The sequence below is a fragment of the Idiotropiscis lumnitzeri genome, chromosome 2, assembly GCF_059441095.1.
Source record: "Idiotropiscis lumnitzeri isolate Australia: NSW breed Sydney's pygmy pipehorse chromosome 2, RoL_Ilum_1.0, whole genome shotgun sequence".
Lineage (NCBI taxonomy): Eukaryota > Metazoa > Chordata > Actinopteri > Syngnathiformes > Syngnathidae > Idiotropiscis > Idiotropiscis lumnitzeri.
This window is the reverse complement of record NC_142392.1, coordinates 24471636-24488407: the sequence shown is the minus strand read 5'-3', so window position 1 is coordinate 24488407 and position 16772 is coordinate 24471636. Positions and strand designations below refer to the sequence as shown.

Genomic DNA, 16772 nt, shown 5'->3' with positions numbered 1-16772 from the left:
CCCGACTGGAGGAACATTTTTTGTTTTGGGGATTGCAAATGGAAATTTTGTTTCAAGGGATGCTAAATTCTGTATGTTCAAGACAAGCAGCATGATGTTTTGCACCGATTCAGGCGTGTAAGACACAAAAACCAGGTGCACATTCCAGACTGATAAGAAAGAAATGAGGTGCACATTCCGAACTGATGAGGAGTAGAAGCGTTTGAGAACTAAGGTCACAAAACAGATCATTTGTAAGAGAGAAATTGTTAGAATAAGCAGGAAGAGCCTAGGCGGGTGTGAGCAAGTCAAAATTTGGGGTTTCCCATCTTTGATGGGTTGTATGGTTACAATGTGAACTGATAGTCAAGATAAATGTTCATGTGTTCTGTCGACATTGGGCAGACAAGGGCTTTTAAAACCACAACAGGAAACGAAATGTTGTGCATAAAACATGCCTAAATGGTTATTTGAAAAGCAAAACTTACTTAATAAAATGACCCAATTACAATTGGAAACTGCCTCGCTGACAATGCAGCGAAGGCTGCAGCCCAAGGCATGACCTCAAAGTCGGCACTGCATTACTATAAAGGAAAATGAACACACACACACACACTCACAGCAAATCAACTTGACAATTTGATATCACGCCAGGAAAAATACACCACTAATTGAATGCACACATTGGGATAACAAAGGTGCAAACAAATCCTATATGGCCACCCCAATAGATTCCCAGATCTTGACTCATCAGAACCACCAGCGACTGGCACATCGGTCGCAGTCCACATGAAAAACATGTTTGACCGAAAAAGATGCAAAAGACACAATTACTGGTCAGTGTGTTCTGATCCACAGAGAAACCACGTCCGTGTGGGAGACCAACTCTTCTTCAAGGCGTTGAAACAACTTCGTTGGGACAAGTGAATGCTGAGATGGCCCTCGCCAGATGATGGCAGTGACCCCGATGCCGCAAAGGTCGCGGGGCGTGGCAGCTGGATCCACCAGTTGCAGTACAAACTTCACCGGTTTCCAGCTAAAGGCCTAGCAACGCGAATCCCTCGAACAGGAGCTCACCTGAGTCACAATCTCGGACCACACGCACATCAGAACCACACAACCAGCCACAAATACGAATGTTGAAGCCACAGAACAAAAAGATCAGATATTGTTTGGACATTAATGACGTACATAAAGAAATTTCAGCCTTGATTGGAGAACATAACTGCATTTAAATTTTTAGTAAAATGAAACAATTATTGATGTTATGACCACTATGAAAAATTTGAAAGACACAATTTATCGGGATAATCATCAGTTTTCATTTTGTTATGTGTAGTTTGTTCATGTTGCATTGTTCCTATGACAAAGACTATGGTTAATCGTATGTTTGTTGCCCAAATGTACCATTCCAACCTGATTGATGTTGAGAATGATGAACTCGAACTGGACAATGACGAACTCGAACTGGACACTGAAACCTAAAAAACACATGGACCCTTTTTGCCCCTGACCCAACAAGTGCACACATACAACACACACGAAGATCCGGGAAGCGAGGACGGCTGTCCCATCCTACCACGAGGCAAGGGCCTCCACCAAGTCACCTCAGGGACAAGCTCTGCGTGGAGACAGTTTTTTTTTTTTTTCACTAGGCATATTGAAATGTTTTTTTAATATATATATATATATATATATATATGTTTTATTCCCTGACGGTCATCAAATTATGAGGATCTAGTTCCACGTCGGAAGGGAGGAGGGGAATTTTGTCCCTACTGAGGGTTTTCACCCCTCCACTGATAATCACACTGTTGTATGATTTCATTATGATGATCTGTCTTAAAGCCGTAAGGCCATGATTTAAACCCACAAACGGGGGGAAATGTAAGATGCGCTGAGGATAGGTAATCAGTTTGTGTATTCATAATCATGTTTTTATACACTCATTAATGTTTAATACACACACATAGACACTTACTTGTTATTTTAACACACACACACACAGTATCCTGAAGATGTGTTTAGTTAAAGTAACCTTAACACCATGAGTTGTGATTTCCTGCCTGTTGGAATCTTCTGGTGATTAGTTTAGTCTAAAACAGACCACCATTGTCAGTTACTCTCCTGTCTTCTAGTGATTAGTTCAGACTAAAAAGACTTTCTTTGTATTTTAATTTCTTGTCTCCTGGTGATTCTTGAGTCAAGCTAATAAAAGCAGAGCAGAGCAGGGAGGAGGAGAGAGGAAGGAGTCACGCTGAGCTGCCTGCTCGCTTCTGCTTTGTCCCACTCTTTACCCCGCCGGCTGGTGAAAATGAACGCCATGTCTGGTTCCTCCTGGCCTCTCAGCCATATTTTTATTTCGGCCGTTACCTTTAGTAAGTTATTTCAGTAAGCTCTCCCAAAAGGCGTCAGGGCATTTAAACATGACAAAAAGACAACTGAAATGTTTGATGTAAACACAAAAATCTCATCATCACTCAGACACAATGGTTCTTCTGGCACTGATCACATTGGCTTAGTGTCAATAAAAGAGCTTTGCAAAATTCAATTTATCATATTTTATTCAAAATCACATTTACATCTTACCACAAACAGTCAGTTCCTTGAGTTTTTTTCGTCTTTTTTTTAAGCTTCAAGGATCGCTGCTATTCTCGCCATCACAATCGTGTCTCTCAGCACCGTTTTTAGAAAAGAATTCTTTAGCACAAACGCTGCAACTGAATGGCTTTTCTCCACTGTGTGTTCTTGTGTGGCTTCGTAAATGCGACTTTTGAGAGAAACTCTTGGCACAAACTGAGCAGGAAAAAGGTTTTTCTACAGCGTGCTTTCTTGTGTGGCTTGTTAATGTTGACTTTACAGAGAAGCATTTTCCACAAACTGAGCAGGAAAAAGGTTTTTCACCAGTGTGTGCTCTTGAGTGCGCTGTTAATTGTGACTTTCGAGAGAAACTTTTTCCGCAAATCGAGCAGGAAAAGGTTTTTCACCACTATGTGTTATTGTGTGGCTTGTTAAATTTGCCTTTAGAGAGAAACTCTTGCCACAAACTGAGCAGGAAAAAGGCTGCTCTCGACTGTGCGTTCTTGTGTGATATGTTAAAGTTGACTTTACAGTAAAGCTTTTGCCACAAACCGAGCAAGCAAAAGGTTTTTCACCACTGTGTGTTCTGGAGTGCTTTACTAAAGTAGACTTTCGAGAGAAACTTTTTCCGCAAACTGAGCAGGAAAAGGGTTTTTCTCCAGTGTGTGTTCTTGTGTGTTCTGTTAAACGCGCCTTATGAGAGAGACTCTTGCCACAAACTGAGCAGGAAAAAGGCTTTTCTCCGCTGTGTGTTCTTGTGTGTTCTGTTAAACGCGCCTTATGAGAGAGACTCTTGCCACAAACTGAGCAGGAAAAAGGCTTTTCTCCACTGTGTGTTCTTGTGTGTTGTGTTAAACTTGACTTTTGAGTGAAACACTTGCCACAAAATGAGCAAGAAAAAGGTTTTTCTCCAGTGTGTGTTCTTATGTGGCTTGTTAAATGCGACTTTTGAGAGCAACTCTTGCCACAAACTGAGCAGGAAAAAGGGGTTTCTCCACTGTGTGTTCTTGTGTGGCTTCGTAAATTTGACTTTTGAGAGAAACTCTTGGCACAAACTGAGCAGGAAAAAGGTTTTTCTCCAGTGTGTGTTCTTGTGTGTTCTGTTAAACTCGTCTTTTGAGAGAAGCATTTTCCACAAACTGAGCAGGAAAAATGTTTTTCTCCACTATGTGTTCTTATGTGCCGTTTTAAAGAGAATTTTGAAGTTAATGATTTCCCACAGTGAGAACATACCCAACTGTCAGTGTGACATGCCCTTTCACATTTGGCTTGCCCATCATCATTATCATCAGGAGAGCGTGATAATGTGTCCTCATTATGTACTTGTGATGGCCCCCCGTGGTCTTCGTCACCTTCTGTTGTCACGTGATGACTTGAGCTGCTGCTTGGAGGCTCCGCCCCTCTGTTGTCCTCACTCTCATCCTTGTTCGCATCTTCAGTCTTTATAGGGAGAACATTCACTGGTGACTTGTTGATCTCCTCCTCCTCCTCCTCCTCCTCCTTTTTGATGTGAGTCAAGTCTGGCTCATCTTTCACAGAACGGAGATCGTTTTCACAGACGTCTGTAGGTCACAAAAAGACAAACACACATTTGGTTTGGTCAAGTCAAAGCTCGTGCGGCGACTTTGTCCTATTTTCTACAGTGCTACCTTGACTTGAGCCTGCTGCACACGGAGCAACGCGTGCGACCCCGAATTGGACCGGACCATGAGGGCATTTCACAAAATTACATCCTACAATGTAAACCTCCCTTTTGATCCCCAATTTCATTTCTGACATCGTCACAGACGTTTCTGGAAGCGAGCTGAAGTTAGCACACGCAGGCTATTGTGTGCGTCTGATGGAACACCTGTTGTGGGACCCGAACATATTGATGCAGACCACTGGGGGCCATCGCAACATAATGTCATTGATAGAAAATAAATCCTTCAAGCGAAATATGTTTACAAGTATTTCTTATTGCATTTAGAGATAGAACTAAATGTTCCTGGGCTTGTTGGTAGAAAAGGGGGTTGTGACGTTCTCCCTTTTTAAGCCTATAGTAAGCCAAAGATGCAGATGCATTCCTTGCAGCATGCGCTTGTTCACCGAGGAGATCCGTGCAACCTTGGATGGATGCATTCAATGTATTTTAAATGTTTGGATGGGGTGAAACTACGCACATGTGCACAAAACTCGACAGGGCCACCCGAGGTTCATAAATAAGACCATTACGGACTTGATTTTTTTTTTTTTTTTAAACTTAATATTTTGTGTTTTATTCACTAAAATTGATCAACCGCCATTGACGTTTTCGCGGCAGTGTGCACATTTTTAGAGTCAGGCGGAATTCCTTCCGTAAGGAATTGCTTGAACAAAATATAAAAACCAGAAAATGTTATTTTGTTATTTTAAATGTAAATTTTATACTGGGAAAAACATGGAGTTCACCCCCCACTATTGGTTATTCTTTGGCATATATTTTCTGCACTGAATACGTACTTGATTTAAAAAAAAAATAATAATATTTTGTGTTTTATCCACTAAAATTGATCAACCGCCATTGACGTTTTCGGCGCAGTGTGCACATTTTTTAGAGTCAGGCAGAATTGCTTCCGCAAGGAATTGCTTGAACAAGATATAAAAACCAGAAAGTGGAAAATTTTAAATAATCAGTTCAAATTTGATACTGGGAAAAAACATGGAGTTTACCCCCCCACTATTGGTTATTCTGTGGCATTTATTTTCTGCACTGATTTCATTAGGCATAAACAAATGTTTAGCAAACCGACAAGTAAAAGGCAATATTTAAAGATAAAAAGGGCAATAACCTTGAACGCATTTCCCCAAACAACTTAATGTTGTGATGCATATTTCTAACGATAGAAAGTCGTTCTTTACAAAGCAAATGAGAGTAAAACGGGTACAAACCTGCTTTGTGTGGCACAACACGAGGCTTGTTGCAAACTTCGCCCAGCAGTTGATGTTGCTCGTTCTCTTCTTTTATTCCACAAAGTTCCTCTTTGTACTTGGGTGTCGTTCTTTCACACATTTTCAAACGCCAATCCCAAAAAATCCTCCCTTGATCTCTGCTCGGCGATGAGTCATGTGCCTCTTTTCGTTAGCGGCTAGCTAGCTAACAAGCTAAGCTAATTACGCCGAAAAGGATCAACGAGCGAAGATGAGGTTATCGGGACACAAAGACTTAATGAATTATGTCGACGTCCTTTAGAGTAGCACTGGACATCCTGTGAAAAAATTACAGTCAGTTCCACACTGAATCAGAAGAATTTAGCGGTGGGTGTTTTTATTTCGGTGTGGATGTGGTCGAGGTCCTTCGGAAGCTGCGCGCTTGCTTATGACGTCATGCTTTAAGCACGTATTTTTCAAATATATTTCTTTGCCTCTGTGTTTGTTTTTACCCCTGGCTGTTCTATTTTAATATATTATTTATATAATATTTTAATTCGGTTGATAAAAAAAATGTAACAAAATAATTAAATTGACGCCACATTGGCGAGTAATCTCGCGCGTCACTTCCGCCTATGCCCGGAGAAGCCGCTGCTGGAACTGCAGTGGGACGTTTACGTTTCTCCTAACGAACGAAGCAACAATGCTGTGGTTCACTCGGGCTGCAAGATTGTATGAATATAATGTCTGCATATACTAGCAGTGCTTCTCAATTATTTCACACCCGCCCCTACCAAGAAGAAAAAGATTCGCGCCTCCCCACCACCAATTTGTTTTCTGTCTTTGTAGATTGATGTTAGATTGTCAATAAAATATCCCTTAACTAAGCTACATTGACAAGAAATATAATTTTGAGAACTATTATCGTAAGGATCTCGAAACTCAGTACTCTGTTGTGCAAATATTGATGAGATGACAAATATTTGTCATGTTATTGTTGGAGTTGGATCACGGTGGAAATGAGAAGTAGTTAGTAAATCAACCTTTAAAAGCCAAACTTCCTCCAATGCGTGTTCGTTTTTTGTGCTCAAGAAGAAAAGGGTCAAATAAAGACTCAACAACTGATTAGAGGTCCGATATTTAGTTTCTTCAATTTCTGGAGTTCAGGAAATAGTACAAAGACAGCTATCTGGGCGGCTTTTTCTTAATCTCACGAGAAACTGCACTCGGGCGAGCACAGTCGACAAATGTGCGCCATCTTTCAGCCCAGCTTCAGTTTTTATAGGAGTTTTTTTATGTCAAAGGTAATGTAGGTTGAATCGGTTGTCCTCGCTCCCTCCCACGGTACGGGTCCACGTCAGAGGGAAGGTCCTCCCCAGGTTAGTCATCGTCTGGATAGTTGATTCCCGTCTGGTCCCCAAGACTGGCACGCCAAGGCTGGCCTTCTCCGGCGGGCAGTCCCTCCGTCTCTCTCTCCGCTGGCATTCTTTTGTAATCTTGTCGGTGTGTGCGCGTGTATGTGCAAGTGTATGCGCGTGTATGTGCACGTGTATGTGCAGGTGTATGTGCAGGTGTATGTATTTGTCTGTGTGTGTGTATGCGTATGTGCATGTGCTCCGATCTCCAATTGTTCTGTCTTTCGGAATGTGTTTTTTTGATAGCGTCTGTGTGAGTCCTCCAGTGCCCAATTTGGTATGTTTGCATCTCTACAGCCAATGTGGAGAATGTGCTTCATCGTATCTGTCCATGAAGTGCTGTGAATGTGAGGACAGCTCATGGAAATGCTATGTGTGCAAATCTATTCTCACTACTGAGAATTTCACTCAAGTTCATACATTTAAACTAAGTACTATAAATTTAGCATATGAGAATAATATAATAAATCAGTAAACATCAGGCCTACCATCCCAGTCATTCTTGTGACCCGTGCTTCTAGTTCCATTTGATAAATGCTTTTTGTTTCATCAATGTTTATCATATTCCCTAAATATGAACCTGCTAATTTAAATAATTGACCTTCTGTCCTGTAAGTGTTTAAAATAATGCCAGCAATCATAATACAATCCTTCATTTATCATTGCAGTATTTTCTATCATTGCAGTATTTTTTTATCATTGCAGCATTTTTATTAATTTTCCCTCTGTACCATAGACAGACATTCGGAGTGTTTCCTTACACTTGTATATGTTGTGGGATGTAAGTGTGTATATACACATGGGGATTTGTGTATTTACGTATATACTGTGTATATTTGCATAGGTTTGCTTTTTTCTGAATGTCTGCTGCTAATGTCATACATTAACGGCTACATTGCACCACCGCCTCTGTGTGATCTATTTCTTTGCTGCTGTAACACTGCAAATTTCCCCATTGTGGGACTATTGAAGGACATCTTTATCTTTATCTTTAAAAACATTGTGTTGGTGCTTCTTAAATAATTTTCCATAAGATTAAGATTGAACAAAATGGTTAAACAAAAATTTAAAAAGTAAATTTTGTAGCAATTAAACATTGAATACTAAATTATTCCTAAAACAGTTCAATAACTCTTGTAATTAATAGTGAATTATTGTAGTTTAATGAATACTAAAACGAATAATGAAATATTAAAGTACTTTTTCCGGTTCCGGCGCCGCGCGAGTGGCTGCCTGTTTACAGCAGCGTGGCTCACTATTGAGCCTTTTTCGTGTGTTTTTTCCCTTTACCCTTTTTTATTTTATTTTTACCTCACCTCAGCAATGGACATCCAACTTGCGGTGGTTTTACTACTGTTGGGGGCTGTTTTTTGCGCGATCGTGTCCGGAGACGAAACTCGGAGCTACGGATCGATCGTGTACACAAGAGATCAGCTGTTAGCACTCCGTGCTAACCCCGCGTGGGCTCCCGGAGCGAGACCCGATATTCCCCGCGAGCTGAGGAGGAAGAGACGGGGATGTCGTGCGGGGGCTAAACGCCAGGCAAGGAGGAGACGATATCACCCCGTCCTCCCGTCCGTTATTATGGGGAATGTTCGATCCCTCTCCAACAAAATGGACGAGCTAACAGCGCTAACCCGGCACGAGAGGATTTTCCGGGAGGCTAGCTTGCTGGTGTTCACGGAGTCGTGGCTAACAGAGCTAACGCCGGACGCCGTCGTGGAATTGGACGGCTTCCAAATACTAAGCGCGGACAGGACACTGGAGAGCAGTAAGAGAAAAGGGGGAGGGCTGGCTGTGTTTGTTAATGATAGATGGTGTAACCCTGGGCATATAACTGTTAAGGATCAACTTTGCAGTCGGGACATTGAGATGATAGCTGTTAGCATGCGTCCGGTCTATTTACCGCGAGAGTTCAGTCATGTGATCGCGGTAGCGGCGTACGTGCCTCCCTCTGCTAACGGTGAGACAGCCTGTGATGTACTGAATGCAGCTGTGAGCAGGCTACAAACACAGCACCCAAATGCCTTGTTCCTTATCTCTGGTGACTTCAATCATGCTTCTCCTTCCTCCTCTCTGCCTTCATTCACACAATATGTAACATGCCAAACCAGAGACAATAAAATATTGGACCTCTTCTATGCCAACACCAAGGAGGCGTACACGTCACTGCCCCTCCCCCCGCTGGGCAAAGCTGACCACAACTTGGTTGCTCTCCTGCCTGTGTACAAACCTCTCGTCCGCAGGCAGCCAGCTGTGACACGCACAGTTCAGCGATGGTCCGGAGAAGCCGAGGAGGCCTTGAAGGACTGTTTCAACACAACTGTGTGGGAGGTATTCAGCGAAGCTCACGGTGAGGACATTAATGGTCTAACAGACACAGTTACAGACTATATTAACTTCTGCATGGAGAACACCATTCCCACCAGGACTGTAAGATGTTTCTCCAACAACAAACCCTGGATCACACCGGACATTAAAGCTCTCCTGAAGGAGAAAAAGAGGGCTTTTGTTTCAGGCGACAAGGACGAGCTGAAGAGAGTGCAGCGTCAGCTGAGAAGGAGGATCCGAGAGGGGAAAAAGTCCTACAGGATGCGGATGGAAGAACAACTGCAGCGGAACAATGCCAGGGATGTCTGGAGGGGCCTGAAGACCATCTCAGGCCACGGACAAGCAGGTAAGACCCAGAAGGGGGGGGGGGCTTCAGTGGGCAAATGAGTTGAACCTATTTTTCAATAGGTTTGATCAAATGTCTGACCCCGCTCAGGCTTCCCTGATGCAGCCCCCACCCACCCCTCCTGCCACTGCGAACAAGACCCTCTCTCCCCCTCTCTCGCCCCTCTCTCTCTCCACAGGCTCCAGTTCCCAGCCTCATCAGACAACCACCACTTCCTCCTGCTCAGCCTTGTTCCTCACAACATCTCAGGTGAAGAACCAGCTGAGGAAGATGAAGGCGAGGAAGGCGGCAGGCCCAGATGGGATCAGCTCCCAGCTCCTCAAATCCTGCGCAGACCAGCTGTGTGGAATCGTCCAGCACATGTTCAACCTGAGCTTGAAGCTGGGCAGAGTCCCCCAGCTGTGGAAAACATCCTGCCTGGTTCCGGTTCCAAAGACACCCCATCCGAAGGAGCTCAACAACTTCAGACCAGTGGCGCTGACGTCTCATCTGATGAAGACCCTGGAGAGACTGGTCCTCGTCCATCTGCGCCCCCTGGTCAGCTCCTCAATGGACCCACTCCAGTTTGCATACCAGCCTGGCATCAGTGTGGATGATGCCATCATCTACCTGCTCCACACTTCACTCTTCCACCTGGAGAAGGCGGGGGGCACGGTGAGGATCATGTTCTTTGATTTCTCAAGTGCTTTCAACACCATCCAGCCCGCCTTATTGGGAGACAAGCTGGAGCAGGCGGGAGTGGCCCACCACCTCATCACATGGATTCACAACTACCTCACAAACCGGCCACAGTACGTGAGAACACAGGACTGTGTGTCTGACGTGCTCCTCTGCAGCACGGGAGCGCCGCAGGGAACTGTGCTGGCTCCCTTCCTGTTCACCCTCTACACCTCGGACTACAAATACAATTCCACAACCTGTCACCTGCAGAAGTTCTCTGATGACTCTGCGATTGTCGGCCTCATCACTGACGATGACGATCGGGAGTACAGAGGGGTTACGCAGGGGTTCGTGGACTGGTGTCAGCAGAACCGCCTCCAAATCAACGCTGGGAAATCCAAAGAGCTGGTGGTGGATTTCCGCAAGCGTCTGCACTCTCCACCTGCACCAGTGAATATCCAGGGAACAGACGTTGAGAGGGTCTCAACTTACAAGTACCTGGGTGTTCATCTGAACAATAAACTGGACTGGAGCGACAACACAGACGCTCTCTATAGGAAGGGTCAGAGCAGACTCTTCCTACTCAGGCGGCTGAGGTCCTTTGGCGTTCGGGGAACACTCCTCAGGAACTTCTATGACTCGGTGGTTTCATCAGTCATCTTCTATGGAGTGGTCTCCTGGGCAGGAGGCATCTCGGGCCGAGACAAAAAGAGACTGGACAAACTGGTGAGGAGGGCCAGCTCTGTCCTGGGCTGCTCCCTGGACTCTGTGGAGTCAGTGGGGGGCCGGCAAAACTGTCATCAATGCTGGACAACCTAGCCCACCCACTCAATGACACTCTGAGAACACTTTACAGCTCCTTCAGTGATAGACTTTTACACGCTCGCTGTACCAAAGAGAGATTTCGCCGCTCCTTCCTGCCGACTGCTGTCAGACTTTTTAACAAGAACATTGGGTCAGGCCTACAAACGGGCGGGCATTAGTGCAATTGTGCAGTCCTAGGATGCAATATAAACCGCTACTGCACTTTCACCCAAGGGGTACTTTAATATTGACCAATGATGTATTTTGTTTATATTACATTATTCTTATTACTGTACTTCTATCTCTGCAGTATTTCTACCATTGCAGGATGTTCACTATTACGGTACTTTTATCCTTGCAGTACTTTTATAATTGCAGTACTTTTACCATTACAGTACTTTTATCATTGCAGTATTTTTCTATCATTGCAGTACTTTTACTATTACAGTACTTTTACTATTACAGTACTTTTACCATTGCAGTACTTTTACCATTACAGTAATTTTATCATTGCAATATTTTTATCATTGCAGTATTTCCAATCATTCAGTAGTTTTTATCATTACAGTGTTTTCCCCCTCTGTATAATGGACAGACATTAGGAGTGTTTCCTTACACTAGATAAGTTTATACTGTGTATATTTGCATGCTTTTTATGAATGTCTGCTGCTAATGTTATACATTAACGGCTACATTACGCCGCCGACTCTGTGTGATCTATATCTTTACTCCTGTAACACCTCAAATTTCCCCATTGTGGGACTAATAAAGGACAACTTATCTTATCTTATCTTTGTACTTGGGTGTCGTTCTTTCACACATTTTCAAACGCCAATCTCAACAAATCCGCACTTGATCTCTGCTTAGCGATAACTCGTGTGCTTCTTTTTGTTAGACGAGAAGAATGAACGGCGTTGTCGTTTTTTAATGTCGTGCTGAATGGATTTCCTGGGTGAAAACTGCAGTCTGTTCAGCACAAAAGTGGAAAAATAGGACCCGCCCCGCTGTGATATGATTAGCTGCTGGCTGTGTGGAGCACTGTCATCAATTCATGCGCCCCCCTTAGCATCGCACCGCGCCCCACTATTTGAGAATCACTGTATTAGTTAGTTAAAAAAGAATAGCTAAATTATAGTTGACGTGTTCATGGGTGTTCTGAAGGTTCGCATGTTTATAGAATCATCCCTTTGAGTTGTGATTAAGAAGGGGATATTTTCCGAACTAATGTTAATTGTGATGGCTTTATGATATACACAGTTATATGGTTAATAATTGTGCATCGTTTGACATTCTGCTGTATTGTTAATACTGCTTACCTTTGATTGGTGTGGCGCATGTAATGGACAATGTGCTTATTTTGTCGGTCGCGGGATGTCTCGCGCAATCCCGATTGATGACGTGAGAGAGTGTGCACTTGAAGAAGGGAGATTGCGCACTTGACCAGAAGAGAAGGGGAGTGTGCGAGTCGCGGAAGGAGTCAGTTGGAAGGACAGTAAAAACCCGGTTATCGCGGTTAATGGGGACCGAGACCACCCGCAAAAACTGAAAATCCGCGAAGTAGCGGCACACCTTCAAAAATGCTTAAAAAAAAATATATATACAGTGGAACCTCGGTTCTCGAACGACTCTGAGGTCGAACTAATCGGAGTTCGAACAAAAAAATGGAGAAATTCTTGCTTCGCAGTTCGAACAAACCTCGGAGTTCGAACGCCGGTATGACGCGTGAGTGCGTATGCGAGGGTGGGATGCTGAGCGGCGTACGGGTGTAGATCGCTCTCTTGCTCTCTTCGTGACCAACTGTTGTCGCGTGCGGACGTGCTGCGTTTTGCTCTCGCGTTTTATATAGGTGTACGAAGTGTTTTAGCCCCTAATCATGCCTCCAAAGAAAGTCAGTGCAAGCAGCAAAGGAATGTTTCGGTGTTTGAACAATTTGCTTTTCGAACAGGGTTCAGGAACGGATTATGGTCGAGAACCGAGGTTCCACTGTGTATATATATACAGTGGAACCTCGGTTCTCGAACGACTCTGAGGTCGAACTAATTGGAGTTCGAACAAAAAAAATAGAGAAATTCTTGCTTCGCAGTTCGAACAAACATCGGAGTTCGAACGCCGGTATAACGCGTGAGTGAGCACGCGAGGGTGGGATGCTGAGCAGCCAATTGACCAATTGTTGTCGCGTGCTACGTGCTGGGAAGTGTTTTAGCCCCTAATCATGCCTCCTAAGAAGGTCAGTGCAAGCAACAAAGCTGCTACTAGCGAAAAAAGAAAAGTAGTGCGTACAACTATTGCATTTGATTCGGTGTTCGAACAAATCGGTTCTCGAACAGGGTTCTGGAACAGATTATGGTCGACAACCGAGGTTCCACTGTATATATATCTCTTTGGCTTAGGATGGGCTTAAAAAGGGAGAACGTCACAACCCCCTTTTCTACCAACAAGCCCAGGAATATTTAGTTCTGTCTCTTAATGCAAAAAGAAATACTTGTAAACATATTTTGCTTGAAGGATTTCTACTCTATCAATGACATAATGTTGTGATGGCCCCCAGTGGTCCCCATCAATAAGTTAGGGTCCCACAACAGGTGTTCCATCAGACGCACACAATAGCCTGTGTGTGCTAACTTCAGCTCGCTTCCAGAAACGTCTGTGACTATGTCAGGAATGAAATCGGGCATCGGCCGCAACGTGCTTCCTTTTTAAATGCTCGTTTATCACTGTTGTGCTGCTAAAAGGAGGTTTACATCGTAGGACGGAATTTTGTGAAGTGTCCCCATGGTCCGGTCCAAGTTGGGGTCGCACGCATTGCTCCGTGTGCGGCAGGCACAAGTCAAGGTAGCACGGTAGAAACAATATAAAACAAAGTCGCCGCCTGACCTTTGATTTGACCAAACCAAATTTGTCTTTTTGTGTCCTGCAGACGTCAGTGAAAACGATCTCTGTTCTGTGAAAGAGGAGCCAGACTTGACTCACATTAAAAAGGAGGAGGAGGAGATCAACAAGTCACCAGTGAACATTGTCTCTATAAAGACTGAAGATGAAAACAAGGATGAGAGTGAGGACAAGAGAGGGGCGGAGCCTACAAGCATCAGCTCAAGTCATCATGTGACAACAGAAGGTGATGAAGACCACTGGGGGCCATCACAAGTACATAATGAGGACACATTATCAGACGATCATGACGATGATGATGATGATGATGATGATGATGGGCAAGCCAAAGGTGAAAGGGCATGTCACACTGACTCATTCACTTCAAAGCTGTCTTTAAAAGGGCACGTAAGAACGCACAGTGGAGAAAAACCTTTTTCCTGCTCAGTTTGTGGTAAAAGCTTCCCTCAAAATTCAAGTTTAACAATCCACACAAGAACGCACACTGGAGAAAAACCTTTTTCCTGCTCAGTTTGTGGAAAATGCTTCTCTCAAAATTCAAGTTTAACAATCCACACAAGAACGCACACTGGAGAAAAACCTTTTTCCTGCTCAGTTTGTGGCAAAAGTTACTCTCGAAAGTCATATTTAATAATTCACACAAGAACACACACTGGAGAAAAAACATTTTCCTGCTTGGTTTGTGGTAAAAGCTTCTCTCAAAATTCAAGTTTAACAATCCACACAAGAACGCACACTGGAGAAAAACCTTTTTCCTGCTCAGTTTGTGGTAAAAGCTTCTCTCAAAATTCAAGTTTAACAATCCACACAAGAACGCACACTGGAGAAAAACCTCTTTCCTGCTCAGTTTGTGGAAAATGCTTCTCTCATAAGGCAAATTTAACAATCCACACAAGAACACACACTGGAGAAAAAACATTTTCCTGCTTGGTTTGTGGTAAAAGCTTCTCTCAAAATATTGATTTAACAATCCACACAAGAACACACAGTGGAGAAAAACCTTTTTCCTGCTTAGTTTGTGGCAAAAGTTTCTCTGATAAGTCAAATTTCACAAAACACACAAGAACACATAGTGGAGAAAAACATTTTTCCTGCTCAGTTTGTGCCAAGAGGTTCTCTCAAAAGTCGTATTTACGAAACCACACAAGAACACACACTGGAGAGAAGCCATTCAGTTGCAGCGTTTGTGCTAAAAAATTCTCCACTAAACAATATGCGGAGAGTCACAATTGTGCTGGTGAGAAAAGCAGCAATCCTTGAAGCTTAAAAAAAAGAAAACAAATAACTGAAGGAACTGACTCTTTGTGGTAAGATGTAAATTTTGATTTTGAATAAAATATGATATATTGAATTTTGCAAAGCTTTTTTATTGACATTAAGCCAATGTGATCTGTGCCAGAAGAAGCAATGTGTCTGAGTGATCATGATTTGTTTTGTGTGTTTACATCAAACATGTAAAGGAAATTAATTGCCTTTGCCTGTAACAACATTTGTTAATATTATACTTTTCAGCTGTCTTTTTAATCGTACCTAATGGAAAAGGTGTGAGAAGAAACTGTGCTTATGAAATCGGTGCCTTCCACAATCATCAATAAAATCACTTGTTCCACTTGCTCAACTGGCCTTCATTACGTTGTGAAAAGGTGAAAAACAGATCTAGAAGTTGAACTATAAAAAGAACAAGAAAGAGAAACGCAAATCGTCTCAGTTTCTCTCAAAGGTTTTGGTATGTCAGGAGTTGGCAACTTGATGGCGACTGGAGTCAGCGCTGGTTTTCTCGCTGTGTTTGGCTGGCTCGTATATGTATGGTCCATTGAACAAAACTCAAACTCTTCAAATATTCCCTCACATACATTTAATACAGTGAACCCCCGCTACTTCGCGGTTCACCTTTTGCGGGTTCAGTGCTTCGCGGGTCTAAAAAATATTCGGGAACATTGTAGTTTCGCCGAGCGGCACAAGGGGGCGCTGAAGCGGTTAGACGGCCGGCGTGCGCCGAAGAGGAGAGTGGACGAAGAAGAGAGTGGCCGAAGAAGAGCAGGTTCCCCCGGACACGATTGGTGGGGACGTACACAATCGGACACCGTGCGTGAGCTCCGAATGAGACCGGCCGGCGTGTGTGGCTGTCAAGCCGAAGATAAACAACTTCCGCCCGGGCACTCGCGCGGCGACATTTGGCTTCGTTCGGACCGTGCGTGAGCTCCGAAGGAGACCGGCCGGCGTGCGTGGTAGTTAAGCCGAATAGGAGCACCTTCCGCCCGGGCAACGGCGGAGAGCGAGGCTGTCAGTTATGAATGAATAAATAAATAAATGAAGAATGCCACCTTTCATTTCACTGTCATGATCCGTGCCTGTCATGCCGCGTGTGTTTTTGTTTTTTCAGCTGTGTGGGCGTTCCTCCAGCGATAGTCTCGCGCCATGCCATCAGCTGCTGCGAGACGCGCTGATTACACTGACTATATTGTGATTATAATAAATATTGTAACGTTGTATAATATCAGGCCAATTTGTCCATCAGCGAACGCTTTTATTATTAAGCCAAAAACGGCTGCTGTTGGCCGCAACCACGCCGATCAGAGAGAGAGCAACACAACAACAACATAAAGTTCACTCCCCTGCTGCCTTCACAGCCTCCACAGAAAAGAGGAAAACACAGAACCCTTGAACTATTTACAAAGTCGCTACACTATCTTTGTATCACCACCTTTTTTCCGTGTCTGCGTTTGGAGAGTCCTCTTCAACCCTCCAGTTCTGCTGGAGGATCATAACATTCACAGGGCACACCGGATGGCGTACCAGCAGGTAAAAGTCGAAGTAATTGAATAAATACAAAAATAATGGCTGGGGAATAAAAAAATAATAAGTTTTAATATTTGTTT

General features: G+C 43.7%; 3 protein-coding genes across 3 annotated transcripts in view; 1 reads left to right on the top strand and 2 right to left on the bottom strand.

The window, feature by feature from the left end:
• LOC148342057 (uncharacterized) overlaps window positions 1-9581 on the top strand; it is a 219647-nt gene extending 210066 nt beyond the window's left edge. Inside the window, exon 3 of the mRNA XM_088284312.1 lies at window positions 9382-9581. Coding sequence (XP_088140438.1) covers window positions 9382-9581 — 200 coding nt within the window. The remainder of the gene's footprint in view (window positions 1-9381) is intronic.
• LOC148342055 (uncharacterized) overlaps window positions 1-16772 on the bottom strand; it is a 458829-nt gene that overhangs the window by 410132 nt on the left and 31925 nt on the right. The gene's annotated exons all lie outside the window — the stretch shown is intronic.
• LOC148342058 (uncharacterized) lies at window positions 2596-5865 on the bottom strand. The gene is made up of 2 exons (XM_088288752.1): window positions 5470-5865; window positions 2596-4121 (listed from the first exon to the last, which is right to left on the bottom strand). The coding sequence occupies exons 1-2, from the start codon at window positions 5588-5590 to the stop codon at window positions 2908-2910; spliced, it is 1335 nt and encodes a 444-aa protein (XP_088144878.1). The 5' UTR covers window positions 5591-5865; the 3' UTR covers window positions 2596-2907.